This window comes from Nannospalax galili, unplaced genomic scaffold (genome assembly GCF_000622305.1).
Source record: "Nannospalax galili isolate Female #2095 unplaced genomic scaffold, S.galili_v1.0 scaffold87, whole genome shotgun sequence".
NCBI lineage: Eukaryota > Metazoa > Chordata > Mammalia > Rodentia > Spalacidae > Nannospalax > Nannospalax galili.
The window spans coordinates 88,551-110,994 of NW_008360320.1; the positions used below are offsets into that span (position 1 = coordinate 88,551).

At 41.0% G+C, this 22,444-nt stretch overlaps 1 protein-coding gene across 1 annotated transcript in view; it reads left to right on the forward strand.

The window, feature by feature from the left end:
- Neb (nebulin) overlaps positions 1-22,444 on the forward strand; it is a gene marked incomplete at its 5' end in the record, with an annotated part of 124,214 nt that overhangs the window by 84,837 nt on the left and 16,933 nt on the right. The window contains 19 exon segments of the mRNA XM_008825145.2: positions 287-391; positions 742-846; positions 1,168-1,272; positions 1,363-1,473; positions 2,717-2,827; positions 3,037-3,138; positions 3,247-3,351; positions 8,412-8,522; positions 9,081-9,185; positions 9,814-9,918; positions 10,945-11,049; positions 13,624-13,734; positions 14,158-14,268; positions 14,844-14,957; positions 16,862-16,966; positions 18,206-18,310; positions 18,944-19,048; positions 19,765-19,857; positions 21,380-21,472. Coding sequence (XP_008823367.1) covers positions 287-391; positions 742-846; positions 1,168-1,272; positions 1,363-1,473; positions 2,717-2,827; positions 3,037-3,138; positions 3,247-3,351; positions 8,412-8,522; positions 9,081-9,185; positions 9,814-9,918; positions 10,945-11,049; positions 13,624-13,734; positions 14,158-14,268; positions 14,844-14,957; positions 16,862-16,966; positions 18,206-18,310; positions 18,944-19,048; positions 19,765-19,857; positions 21,380-21,472 — 2,007 coding nt within the window.

Genomic DNA, 22,444 nt, shown 5'->3' on the forward strand with positions numbered 1-22,444 from the left:
AAACCTTATCTAGAGATATTTTTCTTGATCTGTTATGTATAATTTGTCAGTAGATTGTAGGAATAATATGGTTCCCTCTGGTTTTCGTGACTAGCTAGGCATTGTTTCTCTCTTGTATCGTCTCCCCACTCTATCATGGTTTTCCCACTTAAAAGACATTTTAAATAGGGCTCTCTGTTGTATGAAGAGCCACTATTTGTGGACTGTTAAACTGCAAGCATCCATCCGTGCATTGTGTGTATTTATGAATTCAGCCTGTACTGTCTTTCTGTCACGTTTGAAACAGCTGGACTATAAGAGGCAATATGAAGCCAACAAAGCCTATTGGAAGTGGATACCTGATCGCCCAGACTTCATCCAGGCTGCCAAGTCATCACTACAGCAAAGCGACGTAAGAAAGGAGTCAGACATGGGGCTGTCCCATACCGACTGTCAGGATACTAACCCTACTTCATCTGAAGTTCAAGTAGAAGGAGGGTTGAGGGGAGAAGCAAGCTTATGAAGCAAACCCAGCTGCTAAGGCTGCTCTCTGACTGCTGGGCCCAGACATCGAGGGCTCAGAGTCCTGATGCTAGATAGGGCCTGGCTAGGAAGTCTGAGTCTGGTCCTGGTCCCTGGGCTGGAAGGGAGGAGTCCAGCATGTGGTAAAAGTCACCCCCACTCTGGGAATGGTTGTCCCCTTTAAAACCCCCCTCTCTGACTTAATCAAATGACCTGTTTCCTCTGTTTTTTCTGTCATAGTTTGAATATAAGCTGGACCGAGAGTTCCTCAAAGGCTGCAAGCTTTCTGTCACTGACGATAAGGACATGGTGCTGGCCCTCAGGAACTCTTTAATAGAAAGTGATGTAAGTATCTGGTAAAGGAGGGATGGACATGTTTCCAGGGCCGAATGACATACTCAAGAATGCTTTGAACTAAAGTCTAGCTCTGCAAAGATCCACCATGAGATTTTCATTCTTATTAAAACCTCAACCTGAAAGTTATAAGGAAAATGCCCCTTTGAATATTTCCCAGAATTTCTAAGCATCAAATCCTTTACTGTGTGTAGTGTGCCTCATTTTTCCATGGTACTGTTCTCTCCACTATGATGTAGTGATTGGGGGCAGAACAAAGATGTTCAAGATACTTGAGGTAAATAAATGCCTCCTCTCTTTCTACCCCCACAGCTGAAATACAAAGAGAAACACGTTAAAGAAAGAGGAACGTGTCATGCTGTGCCTGACACCCCACAGATCCTCCTGGCAAAGACTGTCAGCAATCTGGTGTCTGAGGTAACCCTCCCCCAGACCATATGCTTTACTTCTGTCTCAAACTGTGGCCCCAGGCAGAGTCCTTAACAAACTCTCTGTGGATTCCCTTAGAACAAGTACAAGGACCATGTCAAGAAGCACCTGGCCCAGGGCTCATACACAACACTGCCAGAGACCCGGGACACAGTTCACGTCAAGGCAGTAACCAAGCATGTCAGTGATGTAAGTGGCCAGTCACAGAGCTGTTGATGGCAGCCATGGATTAAGTGAAAGACTACTATCTTTCTGTTTATAAATGCTTCCCTTTAGGTAACACCGCTCAGTATGAATACCTGTTTATGAATCCTAAACTCTCGCTTAAAAATGCAGTATTTATTGGTATCCAGTTGTGGCAGTTACAGCATATGTAGGTGTTCTGGTTTACTTTCTCTTGCTGTGATAAACAACATAACCAAAACCAAAAGCAACTTGGGGAGGAAAGGGTTTATTTAGCTTACACTTCCAGGTCATTCCATCACTGACAAAGTCAGGGCAGAAACTCAAGCAGGGCAGGAACTTAAAGGTTAGAAACTATGGAGGAATGCTGCCTACTGGCTCGCTCCCAAGTTCACGTTCAGCTACCTTTTTTAAATAGCTTGGATCCACCTGCCCAGGGATGGGGTAGCCCACAGTGGACTGGACCCTCATGCATCAATTAGCAATCAAGAAAATGCCCCACAGACTTGCCCACAAGCCAGCCTTACAGAGGCAATTCTCCAGTTGAGACTTGTCTCAGGTAACTCTGGGCTGTGTCAAATTGACAGCTGAAGCTAACTAATAGGGTAGGTTTTGCTACAGGGCATATTTTCAGGCAACATAAAGAGTAACTAAGTTTAATAATGGAAGAGAAAAGTACCAATCAAGAGTGGCCTCTCTTTATCATTAAGCTGTTATACAGTTTTAAGCCAGAATCGCGTTGTGCACTTCAGTAATCTCTGCCCGTTGCATCCTTGTCAGTAGTGCTGCAGTGATCATAGCCCATGAATCTCCGATGATTTGTGTATTTTTTAAAAGATAAGGGCTATAGCTGGGCGTGGTGGCACACGCCTTGAATCCCAGCACTCGGGAGGCAGAGGCAGGCAGATCTTTGTGAGTTCGAGGCCAGCCTGGTCTACATAGTGAGTTCTAGGACAGCTGGGACAACAGGGAGACCCTGTCTCAAAAAGACAAAAAAAAAAAAGATAAGGGCTAGGAATAATATTCAGTTGAACATTCAGTTTTCCAAAGCTTGCTGTTTGATTCTAGCATTGGATTCCAATGCAGAAAAGACAAGGAAAAAGTAAGATATGAGCCAAAGATCACAGTCCTAAACTGATACCACCATGGGAGCCATGGATTTTCCTGGAGCTCTTCTCAGAGTTCTTCAAGTAAATCAGTTTTCTTCCTGCCTTCCTCTGTTCACATGAGTGATTCTGACTCTGTTTAGACAAATTACAAAAAGAAGTTTGTCAAAGAGAAAGGGAAGTCCAACTACTCCATCATGCAGGAGCCTCCAGAAGTGAAACACGCAATGGAAGTGGCCAAAAAGCAGAGTGACGTATGTTCCCCCTCAGTATCCCCAGGGGCTCACTGGAGGTGGTGGACCCCAAACGGGCGCATGCTCTTGCTCTAGTGATTTCTCTGGAAGTTTAAAAAGTATAGTGGTGGGAATTGGCTTTGTTTTGCTTACCCAAAGGTTGCTTGTGCTTAATGAGGAGTTTTGGAAAGACTGTATCTCAAGTAAGCATTTCCTTCTTCCAAATAAAGGTCGCTTATAAAAAAGATGCCAAAGAGAATCTACATTACACCACAGTGGCTGACCGACCAGACATCAAGAAGGCCACACAGGCAGCCAAACAGGCCAGTGAGGTAAGAGTGTCATTAGAATGTCCCTGGTCCCAAACAGCTATTGTAAACAAGTAGTGCAGGTGTTCATCATCAAGACCGAACTGCCCATTTTGGTTTTCTCTACTACAGGTGGAGTACAGAGCCAAGCACCGTAAGGAAGGCAGCCATGGGTTAAGCATGCTTGGCCGCCCAGACATTGAGATGGCCAAGAAGGCAGCGAAGCTGAGCAGCCAGGTAATGCAGAAGGGCAAGCAATGCCAGTGTGAGGGATTTTAGAAACTGGACAGTGAGAAGTGAGTCCCAGAAAGAAAGCAATATCAGCAACCAAAGCGATACTGGGTCTTCTACTGTATTGCGGCACTTTGAAACACACTGAGGACCCTGACTCATTTCCTTCCAAGGAGTCTAGGCCTCTCCTATCTTCTGCATTTTCATTTAAGAGTATGCATCCAGCTGCCTGTATACTTAGCCACTATCACATGACCATGGGGACCTCTTCCCAGGCAATAGGATTTATATCGAGAGAGTCTGATTCATACTTGAGTCACCTAGGAGAGACTTGTTAACGTGCAACGGTCATGAAACTCTAACTTCTAAAACCCAACCACATGAAGAAACTTTATTCTTATATTCAGTATATTGAAAGTCTGTCTCAGTATCCCTGACTAGGGATGAGCAAATGTCTTCTGATTCTCATCTCTGCAGATGAATAATTATTACCTGCTGTGACCAGTGCTTGGTCAAGGAATGCACAGGGTATTGGGGAGAATGTTTCATTCTAGCAGAATTTGTATAACTGAGAAGATAGGCCCAGAAATGTGCTGCCCAAAGCTGACTACCAGATATCCCACAATTTCCGTTATTAGATCATTTATCTGCAATGCCTTCAATTTTAGACAGGTTTTCAGACATTATAGCTCAGAGACCCCATGATCTATCACCAGCTCTCTTGGAGGGCGACTTGTGGTCTCATAGGACTTCAGATCATGAATATTCTGTCTCTTCCAGTTGGGAAATCCTGTCTTCATCTTCTTCATTGTTCATTCTCTTCAACTTTTTGTTTGAAGAACTAGTACAGATTCATTTGGTTGTTGTGTATACTGGCTTCCAGAAATACCAAACACAGGATCCATTTAAGACCAAGACACAAAATGACTAACAAAAATTGAAATTTCTTAGTGAAATATAACAAGAACTTAAAAATATTTTTAAAAAGTTTTTTGGTCTTTTTTGAGACAGGGTCTCCTTGTAGCCCCAGCTGACCTGGAACTCACTACATAGACCAGGCTGGCCTTGAACTCACAGAGATCCACCAGCCTCTGCCTCCTGAGGGCTGGGATTAAAGGTGTGTGCCACTGTGCCCAACATAAAAAATATGAAAAATTTTAATGTTAGCTGGGCATGGTAGTGCATGGCTTTAATCCCAGCCCTTGGGAGGCAGAGGCAGGTGGATGTCTGTGAGTTCGAGGCCAGCCTAATCTACATAGCAAATCTAGGCCAGCTGTGGCTACAAGGAAAACCTGTCTCAAAAGGACCCCCAAAAAAATTTTTTTAGTGGTTTTAAATCTATAAGATTATACTCTCTATTGAGTTAAAAACCAAGATAAGATTTTGGTATTGAAATTTTGAAGACTTCAGTGCTTTTGAAAATCAAGAGGCCCATATTTCAAATCCTAAGTGAATCCTATGTTATAAAGAATGGGATCTAACTAGATCCCTTGATGAGCTCCTCTTCCTGGCTTACCTCCTATGAAAGACTTCCTTCAGGCTGGAAAGTTCCTGGAGTAGCCCCTGTCCCAAGGGACCTCAACCATGGGTAGGCTCCCCCATTCTGACTTTGTTATATTGCTACACACCCTAGGTGGAATACCTCAAGGGCTACATGGTGCATATCTTATGCACCCTATGGTGAGGCATCTAAAGAAAATTAATACTTATCAGTTACATAAGACTGATGCCAGCAAACCAGCATCTTTCTCCTTTTCTTGTCTACTTTCCTGGCCCTGCTCAGGGGACTGACCAAGTTACTCCTTTCTCTGTCTACTTTGTGTTGAAACGTGTAGAATGCTGTAGAGGTTTGTTGAAAGACATGCTTTTGCATATATCCTCATTCCCTGCTAGAAACACTTGGAACAAGTTGTTAAAATGTTTTTCCTTGTATTTTTCTCATCCTTTGTGAAAAACAAGTCTTCATAGCAAAATATTTTCTAATTGGGGACTGTTTTTCAGTCTTTATAAGCACCAATATGTAACTCAATACCCTGAAAAAGAACTCCACAATTAGACATTACACCATTAGGAACAATTACTTTAGAAAGAAAACGAATTCATAAACACTTCCCTGTGCTGCATCTAGAGTGGGCCCAATATCTGAGCCTGATGGAATAAAGAGCCCAGGTTCTGCCCCTTGCTGGTTGGTCCATGTCACAACTACCCCAAAGGCCTTCATGGTTAACTAGAAAATGCAGAGTTTACAGTTCCAAATGACCCAAGTATGCAGTATACCACCCCTACCACCCAGCCCAACACCATCCTCCCAGCTCCTGAAGTTTTGACTCATGTGCGCCCATGTCTTTCAAGATGTGATGTGAAGATCCAGTTAAAGGCTCATATTAGCAGTTATGTTAGATTACATTTTCCTGGGAGCCTTCTTAAGGAAAGAGGAGTAAAATGTTTTTTACTTAAAACATTGGAAATCTAAGTAAACATGAAATTAACTTAGTATAAAGTGAAACCAGAGAAATTGTTGCTCTTTAAAATAAATATCTTCAGAAATCACTTGCTTTCTCAAAGACAGAAGACTTTTAGCATACTTCTGGAAGATTTTGTTCTCACTCTAGGTGGATCTCTGCCACACTCTCCCCAAGTCTAGACTTTGTAACTGGAGTGCTTTCTCTCCATGTCACAGCTTGGGGCTCCTCCTAGTCTTCTGAGTTTCTAAACCCTAAGAACTTGCCTTTTGGTTTAGACACCAACTCCTCCTACTCTGACTTTCCTTCTGCAGGGTTTCTGTTTCTTTGAGAGTGAACCTCTTTTGGAGCAGAGCCCCTGTAGCAACCCCCTACATCTTGTTTTCCTGGGACGTGGCTTTGCCTTCTGTGCCTGTGTGCGGTCAGTGGTCTCTGGTACCCTGTGCAACCTCTCCCTCTGCCTCCTGCTTGGGATGCAGAGTACATGAGTTCTAGTACTGTGAAGTCATCTTCTCCCATGTGGCAGGTTTCGCTGTTTTTAGCCTTTGAACTGTCTCTTTTTGTGTCTGTTCTGCTGAACATGTCAAGTTGTGGGAAAGCACACTGGTAAAGTACGAGGGGCCCTTTTTTTAAATCCGGCAGAGTGAGATATCCTAGTGTGCTGACCATAGGTGACCAAGACTTCCATCTTACCAACTCTAGGTTCCCCTAAGAGTCGGTCATTGCCCTTTTAGTTAGTCTAACCTGTAGTAAGAGTGAATGGCTGCTGGAATTCTCCTTCTGGATTTCATCCTCTAATATTACTAAGACATCAATCTGTTTTTCAATAAGGAAAAATTTCTGCCACTTGTCAAAGTATGTCATCTTTACATATGCATAATGATGGTCTCTTCCTTTCATTTATTCAACTCATATTTAATGAGCAACTGTTAGTGTGAGGCACTGTGCTTCTTAAATTGATACTACTTAACTCTTTTCATAACCTTTACTGTCCTTACTCTTGTGTACCCTGAAAATATAATGTATCTTACATTTCTTGTTATTCTAAAATGTCTCACTTTATCCTCATTTGAAATTTGATACTTGAAGCCATTAGTCACCAAACTTTGTTCACATATATGTATATATTTAATATCAAATTTTTATTGAATTTTTGTGAACTTCATATATCTTGATCATATTTAGAACCTCTCCCCATCTGTGCCCCATATACCCCCTGCCAGATTTCATGCACATTTATTAAGGCCTATCAAGCCACATTTGTATCCCCAGATATCCTCAGTGTGAGTCCATCCACTAGAGCCTAGTCAACCTATTTAGTGTCATCATTCCCTTAAAGAAAACCAACTCCCTCTACCAGTAGTCACCTGTTGCCATCCTTATACTTACAGACAAGTGTACGTCTTAACACTCATCATAGAAACTTCTTTTTGAGCCTGGTGTGGTGGCCACACCTTTAATGTCAGACAGAGGCAGGTGGAGCTTCGTGATACTGAGGTCAACCTGGCCCCCTGTCTCAAAAAGACCAGAAAAGAGAGAGAGAGAGAAAGAGAGAGAGAGAGAGAGAGAGAGAGAGAGAGAGAGGAGATATGACTTTTAGGAGTCAGTTCTTTCCTTCCACCCTGGGATCCTGGCATTGAACTCAGGCCATCAGGCTTGTACAACAAGCATTTTTACCCAGTGAGCCATCTCACTGGCCCCCAAACCTAAAAAAATTTAAATGATTTCTCAATGTGCAATTTAAAAATAATGTTAGCTTACCAAATTCTTATTCTCAATCCTTGATATCATTTACAACCTCTCTCTCAGTTTCTTATAGACCTAAGGTGGTTGGGGTTTGCTAGTTAGGAAAGTTTAAAAAATGGTCCAAATCAAGTGTATTAGCTTCTCTGAATTTAGTCAAAAAATTGTCTTAGAAAGAGGCTGTGTTTGTGCTGCTAGATAATGTAAAAAGCAAAGCCAGTACTATTATATATCACTTGATATTATGCCTGAGTGTTGCCCCAACATAATTATGAACAGTACCCCTTATACTCTTAAAACTGCCCCACCTGAGGGGCTGGGGAGGGGACTCAGCAGTTAATAGCTCTGGTTGCTCGAGAACCAGGGCTCGGTTCCTAGCACCTACAGGGTAGTTAACAACCATCTGTAACTCTAGTACCAGGGGATCTTATGCTCTCTTCTGGCCCCCGTGGACACTGAAGGCATGTGATACACTTAAATACATGCAAGAAAACACTCATGCACATAAACTAAAAATAAACAAATCCTTTGTTTTCTTTTTCTCTCTTTTGGTTTTTCAAGACAGGGTCTTCCTGTAGCCCCAGCTAGCCAGGAACTCTCTATGTAGACCAAGCTGGCCTCAATCTCTCAGAGATCCACCTGCCTCTGCTTCCCAAGTGCTGAGGTTAAAGGTGTGTGCCACCATGCCAGGTTTATAAATAAATCTTTTTTAAAAATGTAAAAATTGCATCACTTGGATAATAAATTGTATGACTATTTTATGTACTGCACAGGCATATTACTGTTTACATTTCCACCATTCCTCAGTTCATAAAGTGGTTGCTGCTCAGGAATGATTTGGATATCTGCATTTGTTGTTAGGTTAAATACCGAGAAAATTTTGACAAAGAGAAGGGCAAGACACCAAAATTTAATCCGAAAGACAGCCAGCTCTATAAAACAATGAAAGATGCTAACAATCTCGCAAGTGAGGTATGTTGTTTAATTATGGTAAAATATATAGCATACTGTTTGCCATTTTAACTGTATTTAATGATGTAATTCACATTCACAATGCCCTGTAACTACTACTATTTCCAAAACCTTTTAATTACCCAATCAAAATGTCTATAATCATTAAGCAATCCTCATCCCTGTAAGTTCCTGGTAACCTCTCTGTTTCTAGGAATTTGCCTATTTTATATAGATTTCATGTAAATGGGAGCCTGCAATATTTGTTTTTGTGTCTGAATTATTTTACTTAGTATAATATTTTAAATATTCAACCATATTCAAGCATGAATTGGAACTTCATTCCATTTTAGGGCTAAGTAATAGTTCATTGTGTTTATAGTACACTTTTGTTGTGGATGATATCCATTTGTCTCTTGGTGAACACTTGAGTGGTTTCTACCCCTTGGCCACATGTGATTTATTTTCACATCCATCTCAAGCATTGGTTTCATGAAGGGATATCTTACTGTAGTTCTGATTAGTGTTGTTTTCCATTTTCTTTTTATGTGATTTCCTTTTTTCCTCCTTTACAACTAGGTTAAATATAAGGCTGACCTGAAGAAACTTCACAAACCTGTGACTGATATGAAGGAATCTCTGATAATGCATCATGTCCTGAATACAAGCCAACTTGCCAGCTCTGTAAGCTCAGTCATTTGTTCTGGGAACAACTTCTTCCAACCATCTGCAGTTCTGTTCCCCTCTGAGCTCTTGTGGTCCCTGTCTTTCTCTGTCTCTCTGTCTCTGTCTCTGATTTCCTAATTCTCTCTCTCTCTTTCTCTTTCTCTCTGCTTTTCATGCTAAATTAATCACAAAATTCTTCTGTTTGCTGATACTCCTCCAAATTACAATATTAATCTTCCAATTTTCTGTTGAGTACCATGCCTTTCAGAATGTAAAAATGCTTCTACCTGGGCTGGGGATGTATATAGCTCAGTAGTGCTTGTTTAGAAAGCTCAGGGCCCTGGGTTTGATGCCAGGGGCAAAGCAGACAGCTTCTTCCTTCTAAGGACATAAAACTGCCATCTAATATAGTCTCTTTCATTTTCAACTTAAAATACCTACTTTGACGAATCCATTCAAGTGGAGTGTTTGCATCTAGTAATGCTGAACTCCAACTATTCAAACTTTTTCTTAACACTCTTCTCTATTTAATGTTTGCTGATTTTTATCTGGTCTTGAACATGCTATTGTGAAAGTGTCTAAAGAGGAAAAACTGAAATACTGATAGCTTTCCCCCCGATGTGTTTCTGTGCCCACTTCCCCTTAGTACCAGTACAAGAAGAACTACGAGAAGAATAAAGGCCACTACCACACAATACCTGACAACCTGGAGCAGCTGCACCTGAAAGAGGCCACAGAGTTACAGAGCATAGTAAGTTAATCAAGACTGGCTTCCCCACAGTCAGTGCGTACTCATCTACAACGTTGAAAGACCGTATAAATCCACTCTAGGAGCAATGCTTTTAATAGCCATTGTTTGAGAAAATGCTCAAAGGTGCTGGGACTTTGGATTTAGTAGTATTTTGAAATTATTATATGAACAACATTCGTATGGCGTAGAGGAAGAGGCATGCGGCACATTATTGAGGTCAGGACAGGGCTAGAAGCATAAAGTTATGTTCCAAAGAAAAACTTCCACAGTAACCCTGATGCGCCCTTTGGGTCTATGTCACAAGTCAGGAAACACCATGGATGACAGGGAGTCTTGGGAGGATTTTAACTGGATAAATGACATGGTCAGATCTGCCATTAAAGGAAAGAGTCTCTGAGCATTTGATAAATTCCTAAATTTGTGAAAAATGATTAAGATTATTTTTTTTTTCGAAAGAACAAATTTACAAGCATTATGGGGTCCCTTGAGCTACTAGAAGTGCTCTTGTGTCCTGTGTAAAGCAGTGTGCACCACTGCTGGGCAGTGTCCCTCAGGTTATGTGTGGTTGTCTTTCTGTTTCTCAATTTCTCCTTTGTGAAATATTCGTGTTTATATGACTCCCTTATTCCTAATCACATGTTGTAAGGGTGAGGTAATTTTTGTCTCTTTGAATCTAAATACTGATTGCTCTTTTCACACAGCAGTGATTCTCATCCCCACCCCAACCCCCATCTCCAGGCATCAACAAAAAGGCCTGGATCTTAAACACAACAGGAAAGTCCTTAGAGTGACAATGAGATGAGCCAACTGGACATAACGTATCAATTGAAAAGCCCTTTCCCTAGCTGGGTATAGTGGCCCATACTTGTAATCCCAGCACTCAGGAGACTCAAGGCCAACCTGTGCTTCATAGTGAAACCCTGTCTCAAAAAAAATAGTAGTGTATAAATAAATTCCTGTCCTTAAATTAGTCTCTGTCTAGGAATTAACGAGCGGAGAGATACTAACAAGACTTCTCATCACTAGGTGAAATACAAAGAAAAATATGAAAAGGAGAGAGGAAAGCCCATGTTGGACTTTGAGACACCAACATACATCACTGCCAAAGAGTCTCAGCAGATGCAGAGTGGGGTAAGTCCTACAAAAACACCATACAACAAAGATGCCATCAAACCTATGAACACCCAACTCTGCCGTAAATATTTCCAGCCTCCTGTTATCCAAAAGCAGTAGGAGGTGAAACTTTTTAATGTGTGATCAAAAAAATCTCATTGTAGAAGCTCTATAGTTTAGTTATTTTCTTTAAGACATTCTAAGTAGTATTTGTCATATATGTTTTATTTCAACATTTTTGTAAAATAAGAAGACTATAATTATTCCTAAAAATTGCTGAATGAAGTTCCTTCCACCCAAATGCATCCTTGCTTTGCGATGCTCTTAGTGGGATGCCCCAAGCCAAACAAAAGACCATCTGTACCTGCACACCCATGTTTATGCAGCACTGTTCACAACAGCCAACTCAGGCCATCAGCCTAGGTGCTCACCAGCGGATGAATGGACATGGAAACCTGATATATACCCAATGGAGTTCTACTGAGCCATTGAGGGAGGAAGTCATATCATTTGAAGGAGAATGGATGAAACTGGAGAGCATCTTCCTAAGTGAAATAAGCTAGACGCAGAAAAATGTCACTTGTTTTCTTTCATTTGCAGAATCTAGACTTTAAAAAAAAAAAAGACATGAAAGTATAAAAGGGACTATTTGGGAAGAAGACCAGGAGGGAAGATGGAGAGAAAGAGAAATGGGGTGGGGAGGGTGCAGATGTGATCAACAGTACAATATATACATGTGTGAAAAAAGTCAAAATGCCCTATTTCTTATTTCATAATTAAAAGTGGAGGTATTTTTAAAAATTAATCTTTTTTACTTTGAGCCATAAATGGAGAATGGAATTTTATTTGGAATCTCAGAAAGTCTGTTTCTTTGGAAAACAGGTTTATTTGGAATTCCTGACTCTCCTCCATGAGGCCTATCTCCAACGATAAAAACAAATGATATTTTAATAAAAGTAGCAGTTTGTGAGGTTTCCTAGTACACAAAATGCCAGATAATAGAAAATCTAAAACTGGTTCAAATAATTGGCGAATTTCTGAGAGTGTTTTGTTCTATTCTTGTAACTTTTCTGTGAATTTAAAATTCTATTAAGATAAATCATAAAAGCATACTTCTGACATCTATTCCCATGGGGTCTTTGTGACACAGTATAGTCCACAAGTTGGTTGGGGCCAGCTCCCATCACAACCTCAGACAGACTTTGGTGGGGGGCACCAAAGTACTTCTGAGTTTCTTTGGAGCCATTTGCTGCCCACAAAATGTTTCCAGAACAACCAGACTGTTTCAAATATGTGGCCATTATCAGAGGAGACGGAAGGAGGGAGGAGTAGTCCATTCTCTCCGTTGTGAATGAAATCACAGGATTCCTATGTTCCCATCTCACCACCCAGCATAATCTATTCAGTGATTAAAATAATAGGTCACAAGACACTTGCTGCTTCCCCTAGGGCCCAACAGGACATGACCTTGTGTCTGGTATTATAATATCAAGTGTGGGGCTGGAGAGTTGGCTCAGCAGTTAAAAACACTATTTGTTCTTGCAGAAGACCTGGGTTCGAATCCCAGAACCCACATGGTAGCTAACAACTGTCCGTAACTCCAGCTCTAGGGGATCCAGCAGCCTCTTCTGTCTTCCATGGGCATTGCATGGCATGGGTTCACTTACCTACACACAGGCAATACACGCATACACATAAAAAAATAAAAATAGTAAATATTTAAAAAAATAATATCAAGCATAACAGAGTGCTGGCACGTGGTAGGTGCTCTGTAAATGTTTGCTTATCAATGAAAAGGTACAGAAGAAGGACATGCTAGGTGTGATGACATAGGCCTATAAGTCAGCACTCAGGGGACTAAGGCAGGAGGATCATGAATTCAAAGCCAGCCTGCCCCATCTCAAAAGAAAATACAATAGGTCACGACTGTTAAAAAATGCCAAGTCTGCATTCAGCCACCTCAGTCTCTCTTTTTAAATTTTATCCACTTGAGCTACTTCAAATTCTGAAATAAAAATCTTTCATAACCTTAAAAGAAAAGAAGTGGGTCAGGGCTAGTGAGATGACTCAGTGGCTAAAAACACTGCTACACAAGTCTGATGACCGGAGTTCAAGCCCCAGGACCCACATGGTAGAAGGAGAGAACCAACTCGCTCAAGTTGTCTTCTGACCTTCACATGTATACCACGATATGAGTGTGCACACACACACACACACACACACACACACACACACACACACATCACAAACAGCGACAACAATAATAATTAATTTTTAAATAGGACATTTTCAGGAGAGATAATAGATTCTGAGTTGATGGTCTTCCATTCTTCCACCCTGGTTGGGGCCAGCTCCCATCACAACTTCAGACAGACTTTGGTGGGGGGCATCAAAGAACTTCTGAGTTTCTTTGGAGCCATTTGCTGCCAACAAAATGTTTCCAGAACAACCAGACCATTTCAAATGTGTGGCCATTATCAGAACTGTGATTAAGAGAACAAACACTGAGAAAAAAATGTAATTTTTTCTTTCTAGGATTGAAATATAAATTTTAATAGATTCTTTCTTATGTTTCCTTCCTACTCATATTAGAAAGAATATAGGAAAGAATATGAAGAGTCCATTAAAGGCAGAAACCTGACGGGCCTGGAGGTCACACCAGCTTTATTACATGTCAGACATGCAACCAAAATAGCAAGCGAGGTAGTGGCCACTTGGTCTTTTCCTCCCTATTGATCCAATAATCACACTAATGACACTCATCGGTGTGTTCCTGCCTGGGTTACCACCACCACCTAACTGCAGGCTTTCAGGTGGAGTTCACGTGTTTGATACTGCCTTCTAATCTACTACCCCTTTTAAGTCTTCTAATTTTTAAGTGGAATGTCTAATATAACATGCCTACTTTAGCATCCTATTAATTTCTTGTCTTGTATTTAATATTAACTGATGAAGCATATACCCTGCCTTTATTCACATCTTTACTTACTCAATGACAGAACTATTAAAAACTAGAAGAGTTATTTGTTAATTGATAATTAATTTTGGTTTGTGCTTTTGGCTATTCACCTAAGAGAATAATCCAAGCTTTCTTGTCAGTTTTGTTGCTTTTATTTTGTGACATAGAAAGAGTACAGGAAAGATCTAGAAGAAAGCATCCGTGGGAGGGGTCTCACTGAAATGGAAGATACTCCTGACATGCTGAGAGCAAAGAACGCCACTCAAATCCTCAATGAGGTAAGGCCGCAGCTAACTGCACGCACATAATGTGGTGCCTTCTTTCTACCCGAGTTATACCAAGAAAGAGAAATTTTGAATTTCAAATTTCATATCCAGAATAATTAATTATTAGCCACTAAATAAAATACATGTCAAATTCTGATGAGTAGATACATATCTGTAGCAGTTGTCATACCAATTATTTTTTGAATATTACTTGATCAGTCTTGATATATTTGGAATACTCATTTAAATGAAAACATCACACTACATTGGGGTCGTGTGCACCTAAATTCAATCCTAGCCATTTACCAAACCAGATTTAAAATTTGTGTTCTATTTTTGACTTTCTAATAAATGAATGATAAAGGTGTTCAAACAGATTTACACATTAATTCATATGACATCATAGAATAGGATATGTATGTCAACAAGCACGTCATCCTAGTGCATGGAACATTGGTTAACACTAGCAAGTCCATTTCCTGTGACCACTGAAGTGGCGTGCTATATGGATTCATATTTGTGACTGTTACCACCTACCAAGAGAAGTTAGGTGAACTTTTTTTCTTTTAAAAATAATTCTTGTACAGAAAGAATACAAACGAGACCTGGAACTGGAAGTCAAAGGCAGAGGCCTGAATGCCATGGCCAATGAAACTCCAGATTTTATGCGGGCCAAGAATGCTACTGACATTGCCAGTCAGGTCAGTGCCTCTATCTGAGTCCATCTTTCAAAAAAGGTAGTTGTGATTATAAGGACATAATATCTCCCTGTCATCTTACTCATTTGATAGTGACTTTGAATGTTCACAGTAGCATCCACAAACATCTGCTGAAATCTGTTCTATGAAAGGACCAGGGACCTTTGGCCAGACTGCTTCTGTGTGCCTTTCTGAGTCTAACTACTAGAGACATACAGAGCAAAGGGCAGAAATTGGGGAACCAAAGTGTTGCATGGAACTGGGGTAGACTCTGACATCCAGGTTTCTTAGTCAATCTGTTCCTTTTTTGCCACTAAGAATACCTTGCTTAGAATATTTTGGAGTTCTTTCTTTTCCTGCTTAAAAGCCTAAATTTAAATCACATCTGTAAAAGTTACATTTTGTTGCTGGGATAAAACACCACACCCAAAAGCAATTTATGGAAGAAAGTTTATTTTGGCTTGCAGTTCCAGAGGGGGAGTCCATAACGGCAAGGAAGGCATGACAGCAGATGGCCAGAGAGGGAGGCTAGCTGATTACATTTCCCTGCATACACAGGAAGTAGAGAGAGTGAGCTGGAAGTGGGGCAAAGCTATAAACACCCAAAGCCCACCCCCAGGCTTTTCTTCATTAAGCCTGTATCTCCTAAAGATTCCATAACTTCCCCCAATGGAGCCGCCAACTGGAAAACAAGTGTTCAAATACCCAAGTCTATGGAAGACACTTCTCATTCAAATCACTTTGTTTGGCCCCTTGGCTCATGGCCATCTCATGATGCAAAATGCATCCAGTCAAACTTTTAAAGTTCCCATAGTCTTTGTCAGTCTCAACACTGTTCAAAAGTCCAAAGTCTCTTTTCACACTCAAGGCGATCTCTTAACTGTAACTCCTGTAACATTTAAAACAGCAACACCAAAATTAAAAGCAAATTATATAATTCCAATATACAATGGGAACAAATATAAATTCCCATTCCAAAAGAGCGCAATCAGGGAAAAAAGTAAGGAAATATTGGACCAAAGCAAGACTAAAACCCAGCAGGGACAATGCCAATTTTGTAGCCCATGTCTGATCTGGGACTTTAGTTTCAAAAGGTTTAGATGGTTCAGCCTCTTCAGCTTTGCTGCCTGCAACATACCTCTTTCTGGAGCTGGCTCTACTTCCGGTATACAGCTTTCCTCGGCAGATGTCTCCCAGCTCTGGCATCTCCAACATCTCGGGGTCTCTACTGCAACCCAGTCTTTACTTTCACAACTTCATGCAAAGGTCTCTCAGCATCCTGGCCTCTCAGGGTCTTTTTGCAGGGACTCTAGTACTGCCACAGTTCTTAATGGCAGGGCAGGTATGGCAGCAGGTGGCCAGAGCAGGAAGCTGAAAGATCATATCTTCAACTGCAAACATGAAGCATAGAGAACAAACTGGAAGTGGGGTGGAACTATTAACTCTCAAAGATCACCCCCAGTGATATACTTTCTCCAGCAATGATGCACTTCCTGCAGATTCCATAACCACCACAGACAGCACCACCAATTGGGGACCTGAGCCTATGGAGGCTGTTGCTCATTCAAGCCACGACATCATCTTTTTTGTCGTATAGTGTTGTCTAGTGTTCATTGGTAGTCTTTTGCTCTTATTCTTCCTGCTCTTATGTAAACAGCCTATGCTTTATTATCTATCTAACTGATTGTTCCCTTGCCATACTAGTCCTACATCTAACAGCCCAGTGTTTTAATAGAAGACCTTCTTTCTGACTCTCACTCCTTAATGTAAAGCTATAAACACAGTAGGAAGAAAATGTCTATTCAGTTCCAGACGAAAAGAAATATTGATCACTTCTTAATTCAACCAAGCTAACAAATGTTATGCGTAGGTAAACATTTACCCCAATGTTGGGTGTCTTTTCACAGATTAAGTATAAGCAATCAGCTGAAATGGAAAAAGCCAATTTCACTTCTGTTGTTGATACCCCAGAGATCATTCATGCCCAGCAAGTCAAGAACCTTTCAAGCCAGGTAAGGATGTTCTTTAGGACAAAGGTCTCCCATAATCCCTAAGGAATTTTTTTTTCATATCACAGTTTTCCCTCAACAATAGAAGACTTTTATTTATGATGCAGGTTTGAGTCAAAGTTGAGTTTTCTGAATCAGACTTAAAATAGGTTGTAGAAGGGCTTGGGTATAGATATCTTGGTGGTAGCCTGGGTTCTAGTCTAAGCACTGAAGGAAATAAACTCAAAAGGTTGTATCAAGGGAATTTTAAAGTATTGATAGACTTTAGCATGATTCAACAATTGAGTGAATGTTTAGCATCTGTTATAATGTGACTATAAAACATGTGTGCAAATATGGAAGTCACAAAGTAGACAGCCCACATTTGGATCCCCAGTGTGTGACAAGACTGAGATTGAACCATCAACTCACACAACCTAGACCCTGAGGCATCCCATGCTAGATAATGTCCAGCTTCCTGCAAACCAAGTGACAAGAAGCAGGAAAGCTGAGTGGTGTGGCACACACTTGTAATCTCAGCACTCTGAGAGGCAGGCCAGGAGGCCAGCCTGAAATTATACAGCAAGACCCTGTCTCAAAACCAAATTAAGTAAATACAAAAACAAAAAAGAAACAATAGCAACAATAAAAAATAAAAAAGGATCTATCAGTGAGTTCCAAAAAGCAGCAAGTTATGTCCGACCCAGTTATGCTTATAACCCCCTATAATGGAATTTTGAAACTAGCAAAGTTGAAGTAGGTTCAGGAACTTTAGCAGAGCCCCCACTTACCAGGCTGGTGTCAGAGAAGGCGCTAGAAGCACCTTCTAGGTCTGCTTAGTCCTGCAGCCAGGAGCCCTGAACACACTGACTTGACACTCAGTGATTTCTCCCTGCCACTGGAGAGGCTGACTTTCTGATGTCCCTGTTTCTCTCCACCTGTCTGGCTCCTGGCACAGCAAGAAGTAGTGCCATTGGAGGCTCCATCTTCTTCTCAGGCTCCTTGGCAGTGACCTTCTACCTATGGACCAGCCAGCAAAGACCACCCTCTGCCAGCTTTGTCCAATAGCAATGTTATTAATGCCTGGCCTCATTTCCCCCTTGCTGATGAGAGTGCTCTGCTTTCAATTCCCTGACATACCTGCACAGTCAGGAAGCACGAGGAACCTTCCCTCTGCTGAGCTGGAAGGACTGACTATTTTAGGTTCACTGGCCAGCATTCCTGTGGTGTTCACCTTCTTTATTTCTCGAAATCCTTTCCCAGAAAAAGTACAAGGAAGATGCAGAGAAATCTATGTCATATTATGAGACTGTTTTGGACACTCCAGAGATGCAGAGAGTCCGAGAGAACCAAAAGAATTTCAGCCTTGTAAGTTTCTGTTGCCTCTGAAGTCCAGCTCACTTATGGGATCAGGAAGGCTAAGGAAGGTGGCTTTGGGAACACATACCCTACTTGGGCATCTCACCTGCAACAGGACTGTTGAGTAGCCCCTCCCACTCTATCCTTACCCTTGGGGAAGGTGCACTTGAGTCTTCTCTGGGCTCGCCATGTGTTTTAATCCCAAACCAGGTTAGTCCCACCTGCTGCTCCATAGGTGGCTTCCTGTCACTGAACACAAATCATTACCATTTACTGATGACATGTCCTTCTCAAAGTTAAAGCTAAGCAAGAAATACTTTTTAAAAATTTTACACATTTTAGGTTCTTAAAATTGAGTTTCTGTGGCTGGGGCATGTGTAGCTTGGTGGTTGAGGACACACTGTCACAGGTGTGAGACTCCAGGTTCAATTCCCAGCAAACCTCTAGCAAGGCCCACCACTAAAGTTAGTTTCTCTGTAAAATTCTTATTAAAGAGTTTACTTTTGCCTATCAGATTGTGACTGTTGTGGCATGGGCTTTTCCTAATGTACAATTTTAACTTCCCTTCCACAATATAGAGTTCTTATAAAACATGTAAGACAATGTTGAAATCTTAACAAGATATTTACTCTTTCTTCATAGCTCCAATACCAGTGTGACCTTAAAAACAGTAAAGGAAAAATTACAGTTGTTCAAGACACGCCAGAAATACTGCGTGTTAAAGAAAATCAAAAGAATTTCAGCTCGGTATATTTACTATTTACTTTCCATTTAATGCTAACCTAATAATTCCATTCTACTTCTTTATAAAGTACATTAGCCTCACACTGGCCACAGGCAATTAACATCTAACTCCCCCAGATAATATCGGTAGGTACTTGTTAAATTTTTCCATAATTTGTCCCAAAATCATTAGCCTCACACTGACACAGGCAATTAGCATCTAACTTTCCCAGTTAATACTAGTGGATACTCATTAAAAATTTCCCTTACTGTGTTCCAAAATTGTTACTTTTGAGAACATTTGAAAGAATAACTTAAATCTAACAAAATAACTTTTCTTTTTCTTTAAATTTCTAAATCTCAGACAGTAGCGTGTGTTGTCTTGTTGCAAAATAGCAGATTTCTTTTGACAATGTGATTTATTATCCCTCCCCAAAATAACTGACTGACTTTGCGTTTCTTTAATGAGTTCTGCTGTTAATAAATGCTTTCTGGTTTTCCCTCATCCCATATTAATATGCTATGATATTCTTAAGAGAAATCTCAAGGTCTGACAAGTGACTAGTGTTGGGTATGTGGTTTGGGACACTGATATAGATGGGAAGTCGTCACTTCCTTTCTTGCCTAGGTACACTGTACAGTGTCTATGTTTTTACAGAAGCTGTGTGTCCTAGCCTTTCTCCAGGAATTGTGGGGTTTCCCTCCATCTGTGTAACACTCTCCTGATTCTGAATGCTCAGGTTTTATATAAAGAGGATGTCTCCCCGGGAACAGCAATTGGAAAGACCCCTGAGATGCTGAGAGTGAAGCAAACGCAGGACCACATCAGCTCGGTAAAGACACAGCAGACTTGCTCGCTGTATTTTCTGCCTCCCTTTGATAAATCAGTGACTTCCAGTTAGACTCAAAACCTCTGTCACCAGAGACCCCCTAAAACCACCATCACCAGTGGTTACGGTCAGTTCACACTCTGCACTTCTGCGGAGGTTCTATGGAAGAAGAGCATAGACATGGAAAGCAGAAGCTTTTGAGAAAATAGGACATGTCAGGGTCAAAGAATGAACCTTCTCAGAGACACATAGGTGTCTATATCTGCCCTAATCAAACGAACTGTTGGGTATAAAACACTGGTGGGTAGTAAGCCACTTGCTAGTTTTGTGTTTCCTGGCTTTAGTGACCCCTGAGGCAATCTTAGTTCAAAAAAGTGTTAAATGGAAAAATCTAGATGCAATTCCTTCTTTGATATCATGATAGAATTTCATGGCTTCTCACTTCATCCCACCAGGAACATGAATCATCAATTCCTTCAGCATGCTCCTGAGTACATACTGCCTGTCCTCACTAGCTGTCAGCATTATCAGATTTCAGTATTGCATTGTTTGTGTTCAAGTAACCCTTAAATTTACTTAATAATGGGTCCAGAGTGTAAGGAGAGTGATGCTGGCTGTTCTGATGAGCCAAAGAGAGGCTACATTGTGCTTCCTCTTTGTGAAAGATGAAAGCTCTCTGCATAGCAAGAAAAAAAACATATTCTGAGATTGCTAAGATCCATACTAAAATGACATTTCTGTGAAGTTTTAAGAGAGGAAAAGAAATCCATATTAGTTTTGCTGTCACACCTCAAACTGCAAAACTGAAGGTCGCAGTGCATGGTAAGTGTTTAGACCAGGACAGCCTGGTCTACATAAGGAGTTCTAGGTCAGCCAGAGGATATGGTGAGCCCCTATCTCAAAACAAATAGGCATAGTAGTATACATAGGCTTTGTTGGCACCCATCACTTAGGCACCCATGGGGAAAGGAATGGGTTCTGAGGATGTGTCCAGAATGGATAAGGAAGGACCTCTGTATGCAGTAAAGACAAGGGTTTCTAGCCTAAATACCCTTGTACCCAAAGAGACAAAGGATGTCAAATGTCCTCTCCTCCAGATTGTTCTTTTCTGATCCAGTATCAGAATATGACTTCACTGAATCTAAGGATAGAGCTTGTGGTACTTAAATTGTGATTTTAAAGACTCTAAGGAAGAGCCAGTTGTGGTGGCACACACTGTAATCACAGTAGTTCGGAAGCAGAGGCAGGAGGATTGCCACAAGTTTGAGGCCAGCCGGGGCTATGTAGCAAATTTCAGGCCAGCCAGGACTACATGGTGAGACAAATGAATTAAATCAAAACAATAGGAGAGCTGATCTTGGAATGTGACTCAGTGGTAGAGTGTGTACTAGATATGCCGAAGTCTTGGGGTTCAAGCCCCAGCAACCTAACCCAAATGTAGAACTACCAATCAAGCATACATATGTGGTAGGAAAAATAACTATTCAGCATGTACTAATTCCTTTGTCTTCCCATTTGCAAATAGGTAAAGTATAAAGAAGCAATCGGACAAGGAACTCCAATCTCTGACCTTCCTGAAGTGAAGCGTGTAAAGGAGACCCAGAAGCACATTAGCTCGGTAATGCCTTGTACTCTGCATGCATTTGTGTGGCTGGCTATCTCTCAACTGGTCCCCTAGTTCCACCCATCCCTTCTTCCTTCTGCCAAGGGCCTCCCATGCCTTGAGGATGCTGTGAATCCTCTCCAGGCCTCCTCAGGTTGCAGAAGAGAGCTCCATCAGGGAGCTTGTTCCCCTGGCACTCTCTATATACTGTAGCCTCTGTGTGGTACAAACTTCATTTAAATTCTTCTGTCCACCAGTCTGAAAAACCTAGGCGGGGGGTGGGGGGTGGGGGGTTCTGTGTTGCTTTGGATTGCAACTTCTTGCTTTTCTCTAATTTTGTTTTGTTCTGTTACACAGTTTTACTACCTTGCTAGATAAACAAACAGAACTTTGTTACCAAAATGATAGAGTTTAAAAGATTCCCAAGTTTCTTAGCAAAATGAAAATGTTTGTTGCTGAGTCAATGACAAAAGTCTACAGGATTGGTGTTATGCCACACCCTATGTACTAGTGTACCATAGAATCCATTATTTTAAACAAATTCAGTCTTTTCTATAGGTTGAAAGTTCTTAATATTAGGAGGGATGGAGTCAAGAGGTTTAGAAAGTGGAAGTCCCTTTCTCTTTTTGTTAAAATTTATAGTCCTTTGATACTACTCCCAAAAACAGGGATTTAGGTCATGATTTAGGGAAGTGAGGACATAGTTCTGTGGTAGAGTGCTTGCCTATCATGCACAGCCCCTGAATTCAATTCCCAATACTGAAAAAATAGACATGTGATAAAAAAGATCAACAAGCAAACACTAACTTACTTGATCCAGCAATCATTACTAAAAATTTCAGAGAAAGATGCTCTTCCTGAAAGTAAATTGATTAGGCCTCCTCATATCACATGTACTTATAAGACTAGAAATACCCAAGAATTATCATTAAAGTTGGACATGGTGCTGCATGCTTGTAATCCCAACAAAGCTGGGAAGCCGAAACA